This window comes from Falco peregrinus, chromosome 5 (genome assembly GCF_023634155.1).
Source record: "Falco peregrinus isolate bFalPer1 chromosome 5, bFalPer1.pri, whole genome shotgun sequence".
NCBI classification, from domain to species: Eukaryota; Metazoa; Chordata; class Aves; order Falconiformes; family Falconidae; genus Falco; species Falco peregrinus.
The window spans coordinates 42382660-42403474 of record NC_073725.1 but is presented as its reverse complement, the minus strand read 5'-3'; the positions used below and the strand labels follow the sequence as shown (position 1 = coordinate 42403474).

Here is a 20815-nt window from a genome sequence, read left to right as displayed (position 1 = left end):
AAAGATGGAAAATGTTCACTTCAGCAAGCAAGTAAGATTTGTTTGCTCAAATCTGCAGTGGAACAACCTCAAGAGAAATAGCAAAAGGTAGCTAAAAGTATTAGAAAATCACACCTAATATTAAGAATTGGTATAAGGTCATGCCTTCCTCCATGTATCATGATTTAAAATTAGAAAGTCTTCAGCTGCTAATGAAGTCATAAGTTGCCAAATTCAAATGAGACAAAAAACACTTTACACATAGTACATGGTTGATTTGTGATACCCATTTCAACACTGTATTGAGAAAGCCAAGAAGCTAGAAAGGTCTGAAGAACAAAGTGAAATTTGAGCAGCAAAAAAGTGTAAGGAAGATAGCAGGAATACCCAGAATTAAAATAGTAAATTAAAAAATATTTTGGAAAGCTACAGAGTTTATTACAACTCATAACTGTTACATTGTGATGAAATTTAGGCTCAGATTATCCCGTATTTGCACACTATAGTTTCTTGCACTTTCCTCTGAAGCCCAAAGTTGGCAAAAACTTCTGAATTAGGTCATTCAAGTCCTGTGTGTAAATTTGTCTAGAATTTTTAACTATAGGATTCCCAAACTGGGTTATGACTACTTGAAGACAAAAATCCTCTTTGTATATATAATAACAAAAGCTACTATAAACTTACTAGCATGTACTGGTGCTGTTTTGCCAACTACTTGTTTTGCATGAACGTGTTATACATTTGCTGTTACTGGTGGGTGTGTATTTTGAGGCTGAACATCTGCTTGTGTACTTTGGTGAGAAGAGGGGGAGAGACCAAGTCTTTGCTTGGCACATCTACTTGTATTTTACCTAAAGGCCCACGAACTGAGATCATCTAGGTGTTTCCAACATTGAGATGACCTACCCCATCCTAAAGAAGTTAGAGTTGGGCTCTTGAAATCTTTTAGGACTGAAAAAGCAGCGTTCCAAAGATATGTCCTGACCCACTTTTGGAGTTCTTCTGTCTGTATATGCCTGTTTGAGGTGTTTGGGCTGGGTGCCCATGGTCACCACGGTTAGCTGTGGAAATGAGGAGCCCGAGGCCACATGTACGCTGCCCAGAGCAGTGCACAGCATCCCTGGGCTAGCATACACTGGTGTCAGGGTGGCGTCAGCATCCAGGTGCCAAGATGGTGGGTGCAGCCTGCCACTTTGAGGGGCCATGTCACAGCAGCATAGCTCAGGCTCAGGCTGCCCCTGCTTCCAAAGCTAGTCTCGCCAATGCTGCCTGTGCTGGCTTTGCTTCCCTGCGCATATGTGCAGGGAGCGGATGTACAAGACAGCGTGCACATTCAGATGTCACCCTTCAGCCTGACAGCTGGGCTCTCTTCAGGCCCTAGGAAGGCATTTCCCTCCTTCTCAGGTGCGGGCCTTAGTCACCCTTGTGAGTGGAGGGTGGCCTTTATTGAGACCTACCGGACGGGAAGGTGTCCTCCCCTGAGCTGACCCTGGCGGGTGGCTGTTGGGCCTCTGAGGTGGGCGCCTGGGCGCCGCTCCCACCGCTGGGTCCCTGACCCGGCTGCCAGGCGTTCAGGCTCAGCCACACGTTTCCGCGTGTTCCAGAGCGGCGGGGTACCCTGCCGCTCTCGCTGTGCCGCCGCTTTTGCAGGGCTGGGGACGCGGCAGCAGCCCGCGAGGCCCTTCCTCGCGCTGGAGGGGACAGCGGCGCGACCCCGGCGCCCTGCCCGCCCGGGGACCACGGTGAGGGGCCGCCGCCGCCGCCGCCGGGCCCACCGGCCCCACCGGCCCCGGCCCTGCCCGCCCCGCGCCGCCCCCGGAGGCCGTGGCCGCCCCCGCGGGAGGAGGGCGGGGCGCGCAGCGCCGGGCGAGCAGCTGGCGGCGGCAGCGGCCGCGCGGGGACAGATGGGGTGAGAGACAGCGCGCGGCCGGCTGTCAGCGCGGCCGCAGCCCCGCCGCGGAGGGAGCCCCTCCTCCCCGCGGGTGTGCGCCGCTCCGCCGGGCCGGCGGGAGCCATGGCGTCCAGCGAGGAGGACGGAGGCGGCAACGGCGCGGTCGAGGAGAAGGAGAATGGCAAGAAGAGGCGGCTGGGCGCCCTGGCAACGGCCTGGCTCATCTTCTACAACGTCGCCATGACGGCGGGGTAAGCGGGCGCGGGCACGGACGCGCCGCGGCAGCGCGGGGCGGCGGCGCGGCAGCCGCCAGCGCGGGCGCCGCCAGCGCGGGAGCCTTGCCTGCCCGTAGCCCTTGCCTGCCCGGCATTGCCTAATACGGTGCAGCGCTGCCAGCCGCCGGCGCGTCACGGCGGGCCCGCCGCGGAGGTTAAGTATAGCCGGCCCAGGAATGCCGGGCAGGGGTGCCGTGCAGGCCGCGTCCCCCGGCACAGCCGCCGCGCCTCCGCCGCCGCTCGCCCCCGGGCCGCCCCCGCCCCGCCGCAGCCCGCCGCACCGCTCCGGGACGGGGGGAGCTGCCTGCCTGCCGCGGGGCGGCGGAAGCGCTCCGGGGCGCCGCCGGGGGGGTCGGGGCGCCGAGGGGGGTGGCCGGGCTGCCCCGGACGGCGGTTCGCGCCGGCGGCTGCCCCCGCGGGGGGCCGTGGCTCCGGGCCCGCGCCCCGCGTTACCCCGCGCCCCGCTGCGCCCTGAGCGCCGGCCGTGGGCCAGCAGAGCCGGGGCAGGCGGCTGCGGAGCGCAGCGCGGGCCTCGGCCCAGCGGGCGTTTAGTGATGAGCGGGGGCGAGCGCCGTGGTAAGCCAGGGGGCTCGTTGGCCCTGTGCGCCGTGCTGTCCCGCTCCGCTGCGCGGAAAGGGGGTGTATGACGGGGCATAAGGGCACTCAGGTTTGCGGTGGTAGTGCTTGAAGCACATATTTTCACTTCTCGAAAATTTGTCCTGTTCGCTAAATCTTTGGGGAGAAAACCCCAAACCTGTCTAATTATCACATGCTTGAAGGAGAACTAAGCACGAACACTTTCATATCTCCTAGCCTGTCATTCATCCTGAGAACAATCTTACCTTGGCTACCAGTGGGTGAACTCTCTGCCCTTTGAATCCCGTAGAGCAAAACTGATATGCTGTAGTTGATGCAGGAGTTCAAGCACTGATGCAGACAGCCAGGAGTACGATCGTAATAGCTTTCTTCTCACTAGCATCAGTGAACCTTGCACACATGCTCGTCTGTTCATATATATTGCAGCACCTTTTGAAAAGTGCTTTTACTCAATATAATCTTTTTCTAGTTGGCAAGTTAATGTTGCTTCATTGAATTCCCAGCCTCGTGCTCCATGTGTGAATTTGCTAATGAACACTGACTCTTGCCACTGACTTTTATACGCCTGTAGAAGATTATCGAACCATGTTAGTTTTGACCTTAGGTGCTGATTCAGTATCTCCCACTTCCCTCTCTCCCATCTGTCATTAATATCAAAAGGGATTAAGACATGCAAAATTGCATATTTTAAGTGGAAACAGAGAAATAAGAGATAGGAACAAAATCTTCTGATCTGTTTCATATACAGTTTAAGAGGAAAATAAAAATTTGTAATAGAGCAATACTTAACAGGCGCACTACACAGGGTAAATAAGTAGCAAGAATGGTATGTTTGTCCACATAGTGCAATATAGCAAAATGTTTCTGGAGTTTTAACAAACTAATACATAATTGCTTGTTAACAACCATTCTAATAAAAAAGTGCAGCTTATCTTTTTTTTTCTAAGAAAGGTTTAAGGGACTAAAGTGACAGATCAGTACCCAATCTTACTGAAAGTCCCAACTGGAAACGCTACTTCTATTACTGAAAGTTTTTTCCATTTCCTGGTGATTTGCAATATTCAAAGTACAGGCGCCTTCCTGAGATCCAGAGTCAAAGCCACTAACAACTAAATAAATCAATCTACAGAAACTCACGTCCAAATGAAAATTTATTTAAGAAAAACTTACTTGCAGTCTTTGCTTCTGAGTGTAGTGCAAGATTACTTCTCTCTGCAACCCTTTTGTTACAGAATGAGGTGCAGAAAATGCCTTGTTAGATTAGATGTATTATGACTTCTCAGTGTAGGGCTAGGACAGAGCTGTTGCTGTGGTATTGCCAGCTGGATCTAAACTCCCTGTCACCTTCCTCTTGTCAAACACTTCACTAATTTCACTAACTCTTCATTTCCACAGTGGTGGGAGACAGCATCAAATGAATGCACTTCGGATTTAAAATCCATTATAAAATCTAAGTAACACTTGTGGGGGCAAATTTTGGAGCTCTGGCAGATCGGATTCATGGGCTTAAAGCAGAAGGGATCAAGGAGGGGAATCATTCCTACCATGTGGGGAAGCCTAACTCTATGTGAGTTTGAAATGCCAAGTGACTGCGTAGCAGTAGCTACCATATGTAAGAGTTGTTAAGGTGCTGATACCAAAGAACATGCCATCCGAGGTGAACAGAGAGCTGTCACGACCTATGTGACTCATGCTGTTACAGCGTAATGTGTGTGACCAAAGACCAGTGTTTCCCGGTAGCCCATTCCCAATGTTAGCCAATACCTTATGCTTAGGGAAGAGAATATAAGAACAGGAGATGTGTTAAATGTTTATACAAGTATTTCTCTGAAGGTTTATATGCTCTCTGATTCTTCTCCTAAGTATTTCTCAGACCCATTCCTTAGCCAGAGCTCATGTTGCCATACAGCATACTTGCTGTGGCTTTATGTAGAATGAAAGTACTCAGTAATTGTTCCCAATGTCGTCAGACAAGAAGTTAAGCTAAAGTCACTGTTATTTTTGTATTTTTATTTTTAACTCTCAAAATAGCCATCTATAGTTCTGGTTATGCCTGTAGGTCTATATTGAAGAATTTTTGTACCTCCTTAGTCTTTGTGGTTTAAAACCTGAAGTTTCAAACTTCTTGCTAGCATCATGTTTGTGAGAATGTGTTATAGCCTTGCATTAAGGATGGAATATGTAGTACGCTATTTGAAAACCTTAATTATATAAACATGGATTAATTATATTGAAGGATGCCTTGCATTATTGTACTGGCTTTGGGCTGTGTGGTGGGGAGCAACCCACGATAGTTTAGAAGTTTGGGGTTTTTTTAGTCTCAATTTCCATTTGAGATATCAATTTAAGTTTTATATCAAGTTCCAGTCTGATTAAAAGATACTATTACGTTCTTTCTTTTACATTGCAAGGGTTATCAGTTGGTATCATTGTTCAGTTTCCTTAAAAAGATATTAAAGAATTATCCAACACCATCAAACGTGCTAGATAAATAAACCTGCACAGCCAGGAGCACAGAGCACCCATCTTTCAGCACTTTGGAGTCTGATTTTCAAGGATAATTTCTCAACACTTTTAAAAACTGCATCATAATAAATTCAGTTGGACAATCACAAACAGAAGCATTCCGATCACTGGTCATATCTGAAAGTCATGAATTGAGGGGGCCATGAAAAATGTTAAAATGATGTGCATAGGTTCTGGTCTGTTACTTATACAAACTTGCAACCCAAAACAGTGGCTTCATTGCCGAGTTCATCATGTGTTTTCAAATGACAGTAACTGACAGTAAAAAATGCTTGAGAATTTAATAGTAAAATGATATACTCACTGCTAGTGAAAAGTCTGATGGATCCACGGTTTTGGGGAGTCCCCTGAATTCAGGTCAGTCCTCTGAAGGTAAACAAGTAATTCTCTATCCCTTTCCAAGTAAAAAGATCAAAGAGTGTAATGTTTATATAACATCATATACAATTTATGTCTAAAGATATTTTTAATAATCTCCTAAGAACACTGACAAGTGAAGAAGCAAAGATATTCTGTGGAGAAAATATTCTACTAAATTATTTACCGTGGATGGATATTTTTAGATTTTTAATTTGAAATGTATCCATTCTTTTTCTTTTGTAGGTGGCTGGTATTAGGTATTGCCATGGTGCGGTTTTATATACAGAAAGGAACACATAGAGGCTTATTCAGAAGCGTTCAAAAGACGCTTAAATTTTTCCAGACATTTGCTTTGCTTGAGGTAAATTTTAAACATTAGTTTGCTTTACTGGATGCTACATATTGTAGTCAAAACACATTATTAACCTGAATTTAATATAAAAATATTATATTAGTACTTAAAGTCCTATTAACTTTCTTTAACGAAGGTTTTCTGGGGGGCAAGGTGGTTTGTGGAAACAAATGGACACATTTTTTCAAACTTAATTCTAAGATTTCTTTAAATCAAATACTGCCTGGGAACTGCTTCGATTTGAGAGTCTTTAACTCAAAGGGTAAAATCTCTGAAGGCATTCCAGCCAGCAGATCAATCCTCTAGCATAGCAGATATCTTGTCTCCATCTCAAGAGACGATAGCTTCCCCCTTACACATTATTCTTCTGTGCCTTTCCTGGTTCTGCTTATTTCCAGACTGAATTCACATGCTCCATGTAATCTGTTACAACCGTGCACAACTGTGCAAGAGGTGCAAAGTATTCTTTAAACAATAAAACTTTTGCCAGCTATGCACTAGTGGTCTCAGTTTATGGTACATCTATGGAATGAAACTGTTGGATGTATTGAGCACTCAGTTCTTTCCCAGGCACAACATAGAGTGCCTATCTACATTTTAACTTTTTTTCTCAATCTGCCTACATCTGTAGTTCACTAATTTCATGGGGCCAGCTGTGTATAGGCTTTTATGATATTAAACTTTCACAGTAAGTAATACTGCTCAAATATGTCAAAATAATGAAAAGCACTCTATTTGATAAACATGACTGACCAGAAAACACAATACTTCTGAAGCTTTGTAGTTGTCATTGACAAAATTATCATTAATTTTGTAGTAATGTTACCAAGCCATAATGACTACAGAACATTTTAAAATTGCCATGCATTTAGCATCACTTACCTGACTCCCTCCCCACTGTCCTGTAAAATTCTTCTTTGAATAAGATAATGGAAGGGAAGCTTACTAGTTGAAAAAATAAATGCTTTGTAAGTATCTATATATGTAATACATACAGCTAATTAGGAAAATAAATCTTTTCCATGTGTTTGCACAGATCAGATACCGAGCCCATCACATTGTTGGTTGCCAGGGCTCTGACGTGTATTTCTTTTAAAGGCTGTTAGTTGGAGATGAAAAAACAGTTCTTCAGAATTAAGCCTAGGTTTATATAAGTATCAAAAGGCCATGTTTATAGTGTAGATAGTAACATACTGTACATCAGTAACCTCTAACTTATTTTTATTTACAGGTAGTCCACTGTGCAGTTGGTGAGTTCTTTGTTTTAGTTTCTCCTGTAACTAATTAAAACATGAATTGTGGAACAGAAATAACATGTTTCTCTTTTTAAGGAATAGTTCGCACATCTGTGCTTGTGACTGGGGTCCAAGTGAGTTCAAGAATCTTCATGGTGTGGTTCATTGCACATAGCATAAAACAGGTATGTGCTTGAGCAAGTCATGTTTTGATTGTTTTTAAGGAGAAGCTATTCATCCAGTTCTCATTTCACAAGGAAGACCAATTTAAAGATCAATGGCATTCCTACAGAGAATACTTACATACTTCAGTGTGATTTTGGAACTTGGGGTTACAGGATGGAATTTATGTGCTTCTACCCAGGAGACTGAGTCTGGGTCTTAGCTGTAAATCAGCATCGTCTTGGGCGTCGTGCCAGCGTGGTCTGCTTAAGCGAGATCAATGACTACTGCTATTATTTACCAGCAAGTCTACAACAGTGTTACCAGTTCCCCTTCAAAAACTTAAATCAGTACTTACTGAATGAATCTAAATGAAAATATGTCTTAAACTGAGTTTACCTGGATAAACATGGTTGTGATTTTGCAATTTATTTTAGGAAACTTTTCAGTATTTTAATGTTATGGTAATAGTAACATCTGATGACATCCATACTGTATTTTTTTCATTAAAAATATACCAAGTCATACAGCATGCCACAGTGACACAGTCCTGAATGAAAGACGATAGTTTATTTGCCTGGCTGTAGGTGGTTATTGTAAGTGTAGTGATTCGTTAGCAGAATGAGAAAAGCTTACTAGCTTACAGCTAGTAGATAGGGCATTCAGTTCTGTTTCTGAAGGTCTGCTTTCTGTGAAGGGCATGTGAGAATTAAGTGATGGATTTTGAGCCTGTGCTCCTGAATTTCTTTAAACTGAAAAAGCTGAGCCATTAAACTGTCTCACCAGCAGATGGCACATGCCTCTCTGCTGAGGGGGCATCATGGTACCTGCCTCAGTTGTCAAATCCCTTTGTTTCAGTTTGCAGAGGACTTGTTTTCTACACTTTCTCATCTTTTCCTTTACTGTTGCTTTTCTTAACATGAAATAGGCTTTTCATAGTTTTTTGTTGGTTTTGTGGTTGGTTGGTGGTTTGGTGGGGTTTTTTTGTAAGCTAAGTGTTTTTTTTCTTAAGGGAAAATGTCTCAAAGAGTAACAATTTTTTTATATTGAATGTTTACGTGAATGCTGGAATGTAGTGCTCCATTTTGCCATTTTGCTGTTACCTGCAGTGGATTAAATCTTTAGCATATCCACTAATTTCATTTGTTTTTTCTATCTTCAGTACAGTAGGTCAAGCTGTGTCCAAGAAAAAATATATCTGAGTGTATGTCTGATTGTATTTCATGCTGTTACTGCTTAGCAGGCATGAATGTTCAGGGTCACTTTAGGTGGTGAGAGGCATGTTAGTGATAATAGCCAGACCCAGATGTCTCTACTGGGCTGGAGATTTGCAAGGCAACAGATAGGAATTCTCTGCATACTTATTTAAAGCTCTTCTGCTTGGATTTAGCAGTGTGACATGAATCCAAGTCTGGGTTATCGATGTTTGTCTCTCATCACGTGAGGCTAAGAGCAGCCTAATTCTGTCTTTACCTTTGCTTATTTGTTTGGATGTCTTTGCATTTCAGTTGTTGCTATTCATTTTTGAGTTTGGCAGTATTTTTATTATCTTCTTTTCTTTTGTGATGTTGGTGACATTCTTTCATTAAAAGTGCTCCTTCTTTGACACATTGAGGGTGCGATTTTATGAGATGATGAGCACTTATAATTCTTGACTTTTGACAGAGTTGTGGATTTTCAGCATCTTGACATGTATTAAGCTTTGTCACTGTGTTGCATTTTATTTTAAAAAATCGATTCCCTTTTTTTAAATTTTAACAAAACTTGTGTTACTTTATTTTATTTCACAGACACCCCTGGAGCTTTTCAGCCTTCAGGCATGGAAGTGTATTACAAAATTCCTCCTCTTTTAAAGAAAAGAAAATTACTTGCGTGTAATTCTTCTTCTCAGAAGGTAGTGTTTGTAATAGATCCCCAGGTGCCTTCTTTGTATTTGGGGACTTCTGTTTATTTGTTCACCTAGAGTGAAAAAGAACCAATGTTTTGAAACACCAGAGGGATGTGTTACCTACCGATGAGGCAGTTTAATGACTCAGAACTTAAATCTTAAACAGGACTGTTGAGTGACTTTACCCAAAGCTCCTGATCTATCAACTGGTCTTCATTTAGTGATCCATCTGTGTTCCATCTCCTTAACTATCTTACAGCTCCCTGAAGTCTCCCAGATTTGATCTTCTGTGACCAGGTTCTAGTTAGTAGATTATACTGAGCAATTCCTTTAGTCTAAAGTTTCATGGAAGCATGCATTATAATGATGAGGAAGAAGCAAGATAAAAAGTAAGAGAAAGTCTAGGAGACAGAGTACTGAAATGCAGAACAGGTAAAAACTGATTTTGAAAGGAGCGTGTCTTCTGCAGTGGTGTTTTCTTTTTGCTGTTTTGAGGAGTAAGAAAATAAACAAGTAAATCAACCACAGATAAAAAGAGGGAGACAGCATAGTGAAAACGCAGGTAGAGAATAAAGAGGAGGAATAAACTTAATTATAGGGGTTTATATTTTGATATTTGCATAATGCATAAAGATTGCCCAGTTTTCAAAATGTCTGTGTGTTAGTAAATACATATGATAAAGAACTGTACATGGTAATGATATCAGCATATCACTTCTATGCCAAAATTTTCTTACAAGACGTTAGTTCTGTTCCATATATCTTAAACAGAAGTCTGTTGCAGTTTGCACAGAAAAGAAGCTTAAGGATGAAAAAAGTGTTGGTTCTTTATACTTCTGCAGATCCAGAATGAGGAGAGCGTTATTCTTTTTCTGGTCGTATGGACTGTGACAGAGATTACTCGATATTCCTTCTACACATTCAACCTGCTCAACCATTTGCCATACTTCATTAAATGGGCCAGGTGGAGATGTCTTGTACTTCAGTTTCTCATGGTTCTGTGCATGTTAGTTTCACGCATGCTGAGCTAACACACAGGAGAGCAGATGTTTGAGCTTCGGTTATGTGTCAGCAGAGTGCAAAGTCAGTTGCTTTCTGTGCTTGGGATCATTGTTAGTTGGTTTAAAACGTTAAAAATATTTTAGCTGAGATTTTGGGGTGTGATTTGTTCTTTGCTTTCTGTGTCTCATGTTTGAACTCTGCTTTCACTTTAACTTTTTTTGCTTTATCTTTGGAGTCATCTTTTAACTTACAGTATGACTCCTTAAGATGCTTTTGAATACAGTGCCCAAAATTAAGCACTTGTGTCTTTGTGGATTTCAGGTCTTTGAAAATGTGGGAGGAGTTGTCACTCAGTCTGTATGCATATAATTACTTTATGAGAAGTTCTGCTTTATCAGAGCTTTTGTAAGGTTATATCCGTGCAGTGAAGCTAAGTGTCAGCAGAGTGCAAAGTCAGCTGCTTTCTGTGCTTGGGATCATTGTTAGTTGGTTTAAAACGTTAAAAATATTTTAGCTGAGATTTTGGGGTGTGATTTGTTCTTTGCTTTCTGTGTCTCATGTTTGAACTCTGCTTTCACTTTAACTTTTTTTGCTTTATCTTTGGAGTCATCTTTTAACTTACAGTATGACTCCTTAAGATGCTTTTGAATACAGTGCCCAAAATTAAGCACTTGTGTCTTTGTGGATTTCAGGTCTTTGAAAATGTGGGAGGAGTTGTCACTCAGTCTGTATGCATATAATTACTTTATGAGAAGTTCTGCTTTATCAGAGCTTTTGTAAGGTTATACCCATGCAGTGAAGCTAAGTATTAACTTAGTTTAGCTCACATAAAAAGTGTATTCCATATCAAAACTGCTCTGATTTTGAAACATTCAAAGTTGGCCACTAGATCACATGTATTACAGAGACTGCATATTTATCAGGAGACTTAAAAGGAAGAGTAGTATTATCTGTAGTCATGATTTGAAAAATATGTATGAGACAGACACTGTCAGAAGGAAAATATATAACCTACTTGCAGAGCAGGCAACTCTTATTTAGAAGAGTGTGTTTGTTTTCCTTTGTTTTATAGTTAATGCAGTTCTGATGCTTCTAATGCACTTTTTTGATATGTCTGGTATTTATGTCCACTCTGATAATACACTATCTTTTTGCTAATATCTAGGGTGGTAGGCTTGGTTATGTTTAAGCACTAAATGGCAAACTTAAAAATAATCAGGTCTGGTTTTGTTAATAATTTTTTAATGTAGGCTTCAGAAAGAGAAATGCATTCAGAAAGTACTACATTGCAGATAAACTTTTTGCCATCAAATCAGTGTGTCTTGGATGACAGAATTTTTGTCTCCTTATCATAGACGATAGGGAAAACTGACATTGTCACAGCAGAGATATATGATGAAGTATACTATAAACAAAACATTTGAAAATGTATTATCTTTTCATAGTGTCCAAAATATTCCATCAAGATTTATAGATAGTCAAACAGCACAACTGGGCGTAAATTCAGTTCTGCAAGGGAGCTGGAAATTTCTCATCTTGAGCTTATAATTGTAAAACATACGTCTTCCATTGTTAATAGGTATGCTCTAAAGTTTAGTTCAGAATTTTTACTTTTTTTTTTTTTCACTGTATAGAGACAAACGTGTGCAGGTCATGGCATCGGTTCCTTCTTATACCTCCCCTAATCTGTTCTCTGACCGATGAGTCCTTTAAGCCCATTTCCTCCTAGGAGGGTTTCATGTTTTGTCACTGCTGTTTTGGATCTCATCTCTTTTGGTCATGGAATGCACACTGTACCTTTCTGTCTGTGTGACCGCTGTCATTGCTGTTCCCTGCATGAACTCGAGAGCTGTTCCTTAGGAGAAACCACATTTCCATGGTGTACACTATGCGTAAGGACAACACAAACCCTATTGATTATGTTTTTCATTTTGTCATCGCCTATGTGGCCTATAACATTCAATCCACATTTTCTTTAAACTGAACGCCTTCACCTTTTATTTGAACACCTTCTTCCCATTTTAGAATAGATCTGATAGGTTTCTAGCATACTATGGTTCTAGCATAGATGGTTTTCCATCTCCATTAGTGGTAAATAGTATTATTTGGATTCCTCATGTGGCAGTGGGTAAAACAGGCTTCTGATGTTTCTCAGCATTTTCATGTAAAGAAATTACAATACACAGGGTTGACCCAGTATGCATACACTGTGACAAAGTTATGTAGGATCATCTGAATTTGGGATCCAGTTTGAATCCTGTCAGTGACAACAGGAGCAAGAGCAGTAAATTTAAAAGAAGTCATTACTGGAGACTATAGATTTCTGGGTTTTTTACTTATTAGTATTAGAAAGACATATAAACATTCTAATACTTAACTTTTTTTAACTAAAAGGGCCGAGGAATGCATTCTCTGTAAACCTAAGCAATGCTATCCAAAGTAACTGAAACTGATATTCTGTGCCATGTCAGGATGTGGTCCTTGATTTTGGTGCAGGAACTACTGTAATACTTTTCTGTGCCACTAATAATAGCAAGAGGAAATTTTAAATTCGTGGGGTGTTTCTCACAAGGGTTTGTTGTTTTTTTTAATGCAGATACAACTTTTTTATCATTTTGTATCCTGTTGGAGTTGCAGGTGAACTGCTAACCATATATGCTGCTTTACCCTATGTGAAGAAAACAGGAATGTTTTCACTGAGACTTCCCAACAAATATAATGTCTCCTTTGACTACTATTACTTCCTTATTATTGTCATGTTCTCCTATGTGCCATGTAAGTATTACTTAACAGTAGTAACGCTAAAAACATAACAATCAATTAACAGCACTGCTGGAAACACTGCCTGTAGTTAAATTTGCTGGACATTTTCTGCTATAAAAACCTGTTTTCTGCTGACCCCAGCTTTGCTGTGTTTTAATTGGTTAGACTGAAATTTTCCATCCTGTTATCTGCCACAGAACATGAGCTGTCTTAAGTAAAATTTCAGTGAAAATGATAAAAACATTTCTAAGACTCGGACAAATTAAAAATCTTTTTGCTTAACACACAGAAATGTCTGTAACTGTGTTGCTGAGAATTTCTAATGCCCCTGCCACTTTGAATCATTGACTTTAAAATTGTCCTGCAAGTTGTGCCAGAGGTTTGCCTTGTTTTTATTGCCATTAATATCCATTCCCTGGTTTAATCCAGTTGTCTTTGTACTTCTGGATACCAGAAGCCACGGATCAATTGGCTAACCAGAGCTAAGATTAGAGAGGCTATCTCTCTTTCACTTCCAGTGCGATTTCCACTGGTACTTAAGCAGTGTAGCAAGGAGAAAGCAACCTGATTCAGATATAGCACCATGAATGGGGCTAGACCAAACTGCGCAAATAGAATATTTTAGATAGTCTGGACAATGAAGCTAGAAACAAGACAAGAGATTAGGGAGAGGCATTGAAAAGCAGGAAAATTGAAGTTTAAAAGGTTTGTGATGTGCATCCATAAAAGGTATTTGTTTAAGAAGTTGACCTTATACTGTGATTTTTTTTGCCGCAAGAAATCGTGAAGGCAAATGAGAGAGATTAATATCAGTAAAAATTTCCTAAGCTATTGTAACTTACTAACAGTTTTACAATTGTTTATATAACTTAATGCTTCAGGAAGAAATTTGGTTTTCTATCCACTAAATATAAGGATCAAATCTTATCAGCTGGAGAGTAATGGAACAGATCACAGAGGGCCAGGAGAGGGGGAGCTTCTCACTTCAGACTTGAACAAATAGAGTAAATTTGTATCCTTCTCAAAGTCTTAATTCAAACATGCTTACCTTAGCACAGATTTGAATACTTCAGGCACTGTCAGAAAGTGGTAAGTCCTGTTTATACATAGAGAGTGTTGGAGGGAAGTTCCTTGAACACAAGGTGTATATTCAGGGGGCCTTGTCTGATGTTTGAGTAATTACTGTTTTGTAGTTGACTGCAGTGTTCATGACTTGCTATTATTTACCTTAACCAACTGCAGCACTGTGTGCCATAATTTTTCTCAGTTCATCATTCTGCAAAATTGTATTTTTCCATTATGCGATCTGTTGAATTTTTTGATCTAACTTGCTTTCTTTTATGCTTTGATCAAGTATTTCCACAACTCTACTTCCACATGCTGCGACAGAGAAGAAGGGTGCTTCATGGAGAAGTGATTGTGGAAAAGGACGATTGAATCAAGCTGTGTAACTATGGTGCTTTTAATGGAAGAAAAGAGGGTAAAAAACCAAAGCTTCCTGTGATTTTTCTGAGTCCAAGTTTTAAAACATGGAACAAGAATAAACTACTGTGCATAAAATAGCATGGACTGTATTATTTTTACAATTAATATATCTTCAGACTTACCTTTTCATCCTTAGTTTTACCTTGATTTTTAATTATTCATTTCTTCAGACAAATTATTTTCTTATTTCATTAGTTTAACAAATAGCTGTAAGAATTGGAATAGTTGACTACTGTGCTTTCTGTTCTCAAAGTTCTTTTATGACCTGTAGTCATCATCAAGAACTGAAGGAGAGCTGATAAGTTGTAATGAAAGTGAGTCTTCTGGAAAACAGAGCATGAATTAAGTATTGATGTTTTTCATAGACTAGGTGACTTAAATGTCATTTAAGCTTTATATTAAATAATACTTTTCCAGTTATAAGTACTGTTAGCACGTTGTTCAACATTCTTTGAATTACAGGATCACACTGTAGAATTTCGGAAGGACTTTTGAAAGGAGCTCTGTGTATTTTCATTTGTAATTTTAAAGGTCTGTAGAATAATAGATACAATATTAACTGGTTAAAAGTTTGTGCTGAGGAGTAGACTTGATGTGTGCCTACCTTTCTCTGGTCAGTGGCTGGAATGGGGCTTGTTTGCAGAGGAAGACTGTCAGCATGTTTCCTATTCTACACTTATATATGCATAAAAATGATGGTATTGCATTTAGAAACTGTAGCTATAGTGAGATATTTAACTTCTTATAAATAGCTAAGTGGGATAAAATAATATTCGAAATAGTGTCTTAAAATATAAGTTGTGCTTTGAATCATCCCCTTGTGCAATTTTAATTGCTCCCTGCCCATTAATTGTTTATGCTGTGTTGACCTAATTCTGTTTAATGTCTTCAATAATCTGCAAGAGGGATCTACAGTAGATTAATAAAATTTACACATGATATTATGCTATATGATACCTGAGTGGGAGAGGTCCAACAGATTAGATGCAGCCTAAGAGATTCAGAGAAAAGGTAATGCATTTGAGGAAACTTGGATACTTGTGGAGAGAGAAGATAGAAATGTAGTGATGTAGTAAGAAGCCTCCACAATGTAGGCAACAAAGTTGCTTCTGGCATCACTGATGTCAAAAGAAGAGTATATATGCAAAAGAGCTGCGTCAGGCAGCTGGAAATCAAAATACTTATGATTGCTGAGGTCATTTCTGAAGCATGGTCTTGTATTTTGGGTACTTCAGGGGTGAGGAATTGAGTCAATCTTCTGAAAAGTCAGAGAACAGTAACAGAATCAGTTGAAGTGAGAAGGAAGTCAGAAAGACTGAGTTGTTAAGTATGTGTAACTGTTTGTTATATGATAAATAAATGTAAAGGAAGAAGCTTTCTAAGTATGAAGGTGTAAATACAACTGTTTATATACTTTGAAACAAGGTAAATATCCAATGAATATCAGGAGAAGTATCCTACCAATGAGATAAGTTAGGTCATGGATGACAAAGCAGCGCGGATCAATGCATACAATTGCTTGGAAGGTTTTAAGTTAGATGTAATGCAATAGTGGAAAATAATCTTCCTTTGGCAAGAGTTTGAACTACATACTTGAATAGGCAGTTTCCATTTTTAGCTTTGATGATTCTATGATAATACAGCTTTTTTTACAATTGTAGATACACCTTTTTCTGCTGTATCTGGTAATTTGATGAAAAACCAAGGATTTACTACATCCCTAACTTTCAAATTCCATTTTGTGCCTTAAATTTGTGGTATTTATGCATGTCTTCATTACCTGTAAATTAGTTTTCTTATAAATGACAGGTGCATAGTGGACTTGAAATAGAATAGTTATATTTCTTACAATTTTAAAAAGTGTAATCTTTGTATTTTTTAGAACAAATTTCACGCAAGGTGCTATCATTTATTACTTCTGGTTTATATGCAGCTAATATTATTAAAAGTTTAAAATATAGATTAAATTTACAACACTGCATCACAAAATAGTTGTGTTACACATGTTCAGACTAGCAGCTGTATTTGTGCAAAGTTCTTAAGAGTACTGTTCTATAAACTTCACTTGCTTTTTGATCCATGAGGAACATCATGGCACTTTTTAGAAATATTTCTCAGTTAGCAAGCAGAAGAGTGTGATGAAATACGAGTAACTAAGATTAGATTAAATTCCATGTCTTTTTTTACTGTCAGGGCAGCTCACTGAAGACCATAGCTATCGATTCATCGAAAATGCATTGGATACTTTAAGGATGTGATTTTTAAATCCTTGATCCGATGAGTGTATCCCACAAATGCTATTCCTGTAACAAAAGGAATACCTGCACTATAATACTGTATTATATTTGTTTTCATTGTGGCCTAAGGATATTATCATATGTCAATCAAGGAGCTATTTATATATCCTTTTGTACATGTGACAAGAAAAAAATACAGCACCGTTTGCTGAAACCTTGGCTTTGCACTTTCATAAAGCAACAGTGCACAAGGTAATGATACAATTTTAAAAGTGATTTACAGCTAGAGAAGAGTCTTGCTAAATGATAAATGAATAAAAATAAAGCTAAAAATCATTACAGTATTGCTTCAGTGTTTCATAGACCAGAGAGATTGCCATGTAGATTAGTTTACATGGCATGCACTATAAAAAAACCAAGCAATGTGTTCTTTTCTTCCTCATCTTTGATTAAAGCCTTTCACTGAAGCCTCAATGTATAACTTTTGCTTTAGTATCTTCTCAAAGATCGTGAAAATTGCAGGTAGAGTCCTCTTACCGTTGACTTTAGATGGGCCAGGATTTTATCCTAGGTAGCTTACTTAAACTTCAATATAACATCATGAAACATTTAATTAGTTTGTTAAGTGGACATAAAAGGTTAAGTATGATTTTCTTATGGTGCTCTCTTTCCAACTTCTTTTTGACACCTGTCTTTTTGTCTTCCTCTCTGCAATATTCCTGGTTTTCTAAAGCATTGAAATCCTCCTGCTTATGAAAGATTAGGAATATATTCAGGCATCAGTGTCTTTAATGTTTTGATGTAGTCTTCAACAAATTATTCATAAAAGGTGTTTTCTTACTTGTGCTATATATGCCTTCTGGAATGGATTAATATAGAGTATGACCTTATAAAGCTTTTTAATGTCAGTACATAGGAATAAGCATTTGGAAGGAGATTCCTATTCATCAGGTGACATTTCCTACTATTGATAGTAACATAAATACACCATCCTTTTCATAAACTCCAGCTGAAAGCAGTTGGATTTCTTGAGGTTCCCCCTAACACTCACAGGCAGTTCCCGCTGGGAAAGGCTGTTCTGGGACTGATGGGGTGAATCACCTTGTTTCACAGCTCTGCCCAGCATGTCGAGGCCAGACCCTGGCCTCAGGGCATGGGCAGTACAAAGGAATATGACACTGAGAAATTGCATCTTCCACATTAGCTGCCAAGAGGGTCACTGAGGCCATTGTGAACAGTAGTTGATGGGCTTCATTTCTCTCACCTCTCACTGTGCAGGATGTGAGAAGAGAGGGGAGCTCAACATGCTCTCATACCTTCTGCCTAAGGAGCTCACGAGATCAGCTGGGAGGATCTCTATGCACAAAAGGTGTGTTAAAGAAAGGACTTTTCTGCTCCATTCAGCTATCTTAGTATCTATAAGCGTGCATTTCTTGAAATACTGGTAAGCCGAGATAGCTATGCCACACTGCTCTCGATAGTTCAAAATTAACAGCCTTGGAGAAATGGTGCAGTGTGCTGCTTCTGATTCCCATTGAACATAACATTTAGTCAGGGTCACGTTAGTTAATGGAGAGATGTCAATTGACTAGTTAACAGGGAGGTGCGTGGAGACCTTCTCTGTGACCAGAGGGAACCTACCTCTTCTCAACAAAGAAATACGTGCATTTTAAATCTAGGTCTAGCTACTGCTCTGCCTGTGGTACCTGCAGTCTTCACAGTAGTTTTAGTGGGTATTTGGATATTTATATGATTAATAAACAACCTAGAATGAAAACAAGTTACAACCATTACAATAAATTATAATTTAAGGTAGTTGCTACATTAACAGTTTTTGTGAATTCAGCTCTTAATTAATCTGCCTTAGGAAAAAAAAGGAAGGAACGTTAATGCAAATAAGTGTTCTGCACTAGGCAGGAGTGCTTCATAAATCAAAATTTTCAGGCAGGCAAACTGGCTGCAGTTGTTTATATAGGGTTGGTTAAATGTGTTTTTGAACAAAAAGGTTGAAAGCTTTTCTGATAATTAAATTTTATTTCATAATGTATATTTTAAAATGTGCTCAGAGATACTGTATTATTTATTACCAGTTTACAATTTCAATTCATGCTGAACATACACTTTTTATAGATGATTAACTGTAGCCCATTAAAATGTTTTATTTTAATGTCTGTTACAACGTTTAAGAAACAAACACCTCATGTTTCTGCAAAGCTCTGTGTTCTCTTGCTCAAGTGAGTTGCAGTATTGTCAGTGCCTATGAAGCTTTGCAAGGCTGTTAAAGCAGCAGGTTTATATTTGCCAAGGATAGCTCCTTAAACTTGCTTTCATGATGGCACGCCTTAACAGTGGTTGTATTCTTGGTTCAGTGTCTGGTACTGTACACCGCTGATGCTGTTCCAGGGGTCTTGAGTGCCTTCAGTAGGACTGAAGGCTTCACAGATGTCAACAAGTGATTCATCCTTACCAGATTGAGAAGACCTGTCTTGTGAACTCTTAGATTACAAAAGTAACTAAATCTGACAAGTAAAATTAAGGCTGTACCAAGACAAACTGTGGAGAACTTGGATGTTGGGTAACTCTAACCCTCTCATAGGAACTTGCTGTCAAGTTCAGGCCCAAAACTGGCAGTGGCTTTCGAGTTCTAAAATGTACAATACTTTCTGTGTCATGTCATGTCAGCTGAAACATGGCGTCGTTTTGTTCACAGCTCTCTTTCTTCTCTGCTCAGTCTTGAATGTATTTTATGTCCGTTCAGTTGATGGCTTTGTAAAAGTGTAAGTACAGAAATATTTATCTAAGTGTATCATGTATAGAATTGTACTTGAGGATTCTTAATAATGTAAATGCACCACAGCTGCTCATTATTGTTATTTTTTCTGAAATGCATTATCATTAGCGGTTTACACAGACAGGAAAACAACACAATATGATACTTTTAGTAACTTATTTATTTGCAAAGATTGTAAGATTTATTGAGCTATAAATTCAGATATTTGTTTTAGAGACTGTTAATACTGTAGCACTGTAGAAATTCATGATCAATTAAAAGACATTCTAAACTTTGTTCCATTTGACTTCTTTTTTTTTAAGCATGTAGAAGTCAGTTCCTACAAATCTTCAGCACATGACACCAGACTGGTATTAGTACAAATACTATACTTTTTATCAGGAGTTATTTCACAAATTAATCTTGACATCCCCTGTAACATACTTAATATTACCCAGCCTTCCTTTTTTTTTTTTTTTAAAAATATATTCCATTTAAAAAAGGGGTAGGTTTGAGTAATAATACTGGTTTATCAAGCAAGAGGGGAAAAAATACAGGGCAATAAAGAGAATGTATAACATCTGTCAGCTTGTTTGCGGACAATTGTGTTACAGTGGTCCTGAAACAGGTATTACAAAAGTGGATATTTCAGTGTTTTGGATCAGAACTGTTCTGTGGTATTAACCTTTAAGGGGGGTAGAGGCAGTGAACATCCTCTGGCTGTCCTTTGCTAAGTGACTAACAATGACATTGCATCTATGAGGATTTTGTTGCCATGACAGTAGGATAAAGCAGTATGTGAGCATTCACACCTACTTCTTTTGAATTAGGAATCAAGTGGTTGTAACCCCAAGGAGCTTAACTGAGTACAAAGGCTAAATCCTGTTAGTCAGATGCATTGTAATGGAAACGTAGATCTCTCAATCTTAAAGTCACAGAAGATGTCTTCTGATCTATATTTACAGGACAGGATTTACTTGTCCTGGCCCTCTACCAAGGTTAAACCAGTCAGATTTCTATAGAAGCTAGTGGAAGAATATCCAGTGATCTCAACAGGAGTATGATTGGACTTCGACATTTATGTATTCTGTTCTGTATAAATCTGGATTTACCAGGGAAAGAGTAAACTGTAGCCTCCCTGTTAGCACTGCCTGGGAGAGAGCACACGCTTGTTGCGCGTTATGTTGTTGTGTGGTGGCTCATCTGCCTCCTGGCTTTACAGTGCACCTGCAGCCAGCTCTGCTCTCTGTGAAATGTGCCAAAGGACCAGGAAATCTCCAGCATTACACTGCT

General features: G+C 39.7%; 1 protein-coding gene across 3 annotated transcripts; it reads left to right on the top strand.

The window, feature by feature from the left end:
- Nucleotides 1–1830: 1830 nt before the first annotated feature.
- Nucleotides 1831–19819, top strand: HACD1 (3-hydroxyacyl-CoA dehydratase 1). Of its 3 annotated transcripts, XM_055805453.1 has the most exons (8): nucleotides 1831–2121; nucleotides 5872–5989; nucleotides 7212–7230; nucleotides 7312–7400; nucleotides 10108–10229; nucleotides 12864–13042; nucleotides 14385–14510; nucleotides 18031–19819. In XM_055805453.1, the coding sequence occupies exons 1-7, from the start codon at nucleotides 1994–1996 to the stop codon at nucleotides 14465–14467; spliced, it is 738 nt and encodes a 245-aa protein (XP_055661428.1). In that variant the 5' UTR covers nucleotides 1831–1993; the 3' UTR covers nucleotides 14468–14510; nucleotides 18031–19819. The 3 variants fall into 3 exon arrangements, with proteins under 3 accessions (XP_055661428.1, XP_055661429.1, XP_055661427.1); XM_055805454.1 differs by having other exon boundaries at nucleotides 7318–7400; nucleotides 14385–19819; XM_055805452.1 differs by having other exon boundaries at nucleotides 14385–19819.
- The last annotated feature ends 996 nt before the right edge of the window (nucleotides 19820–20815 follow it).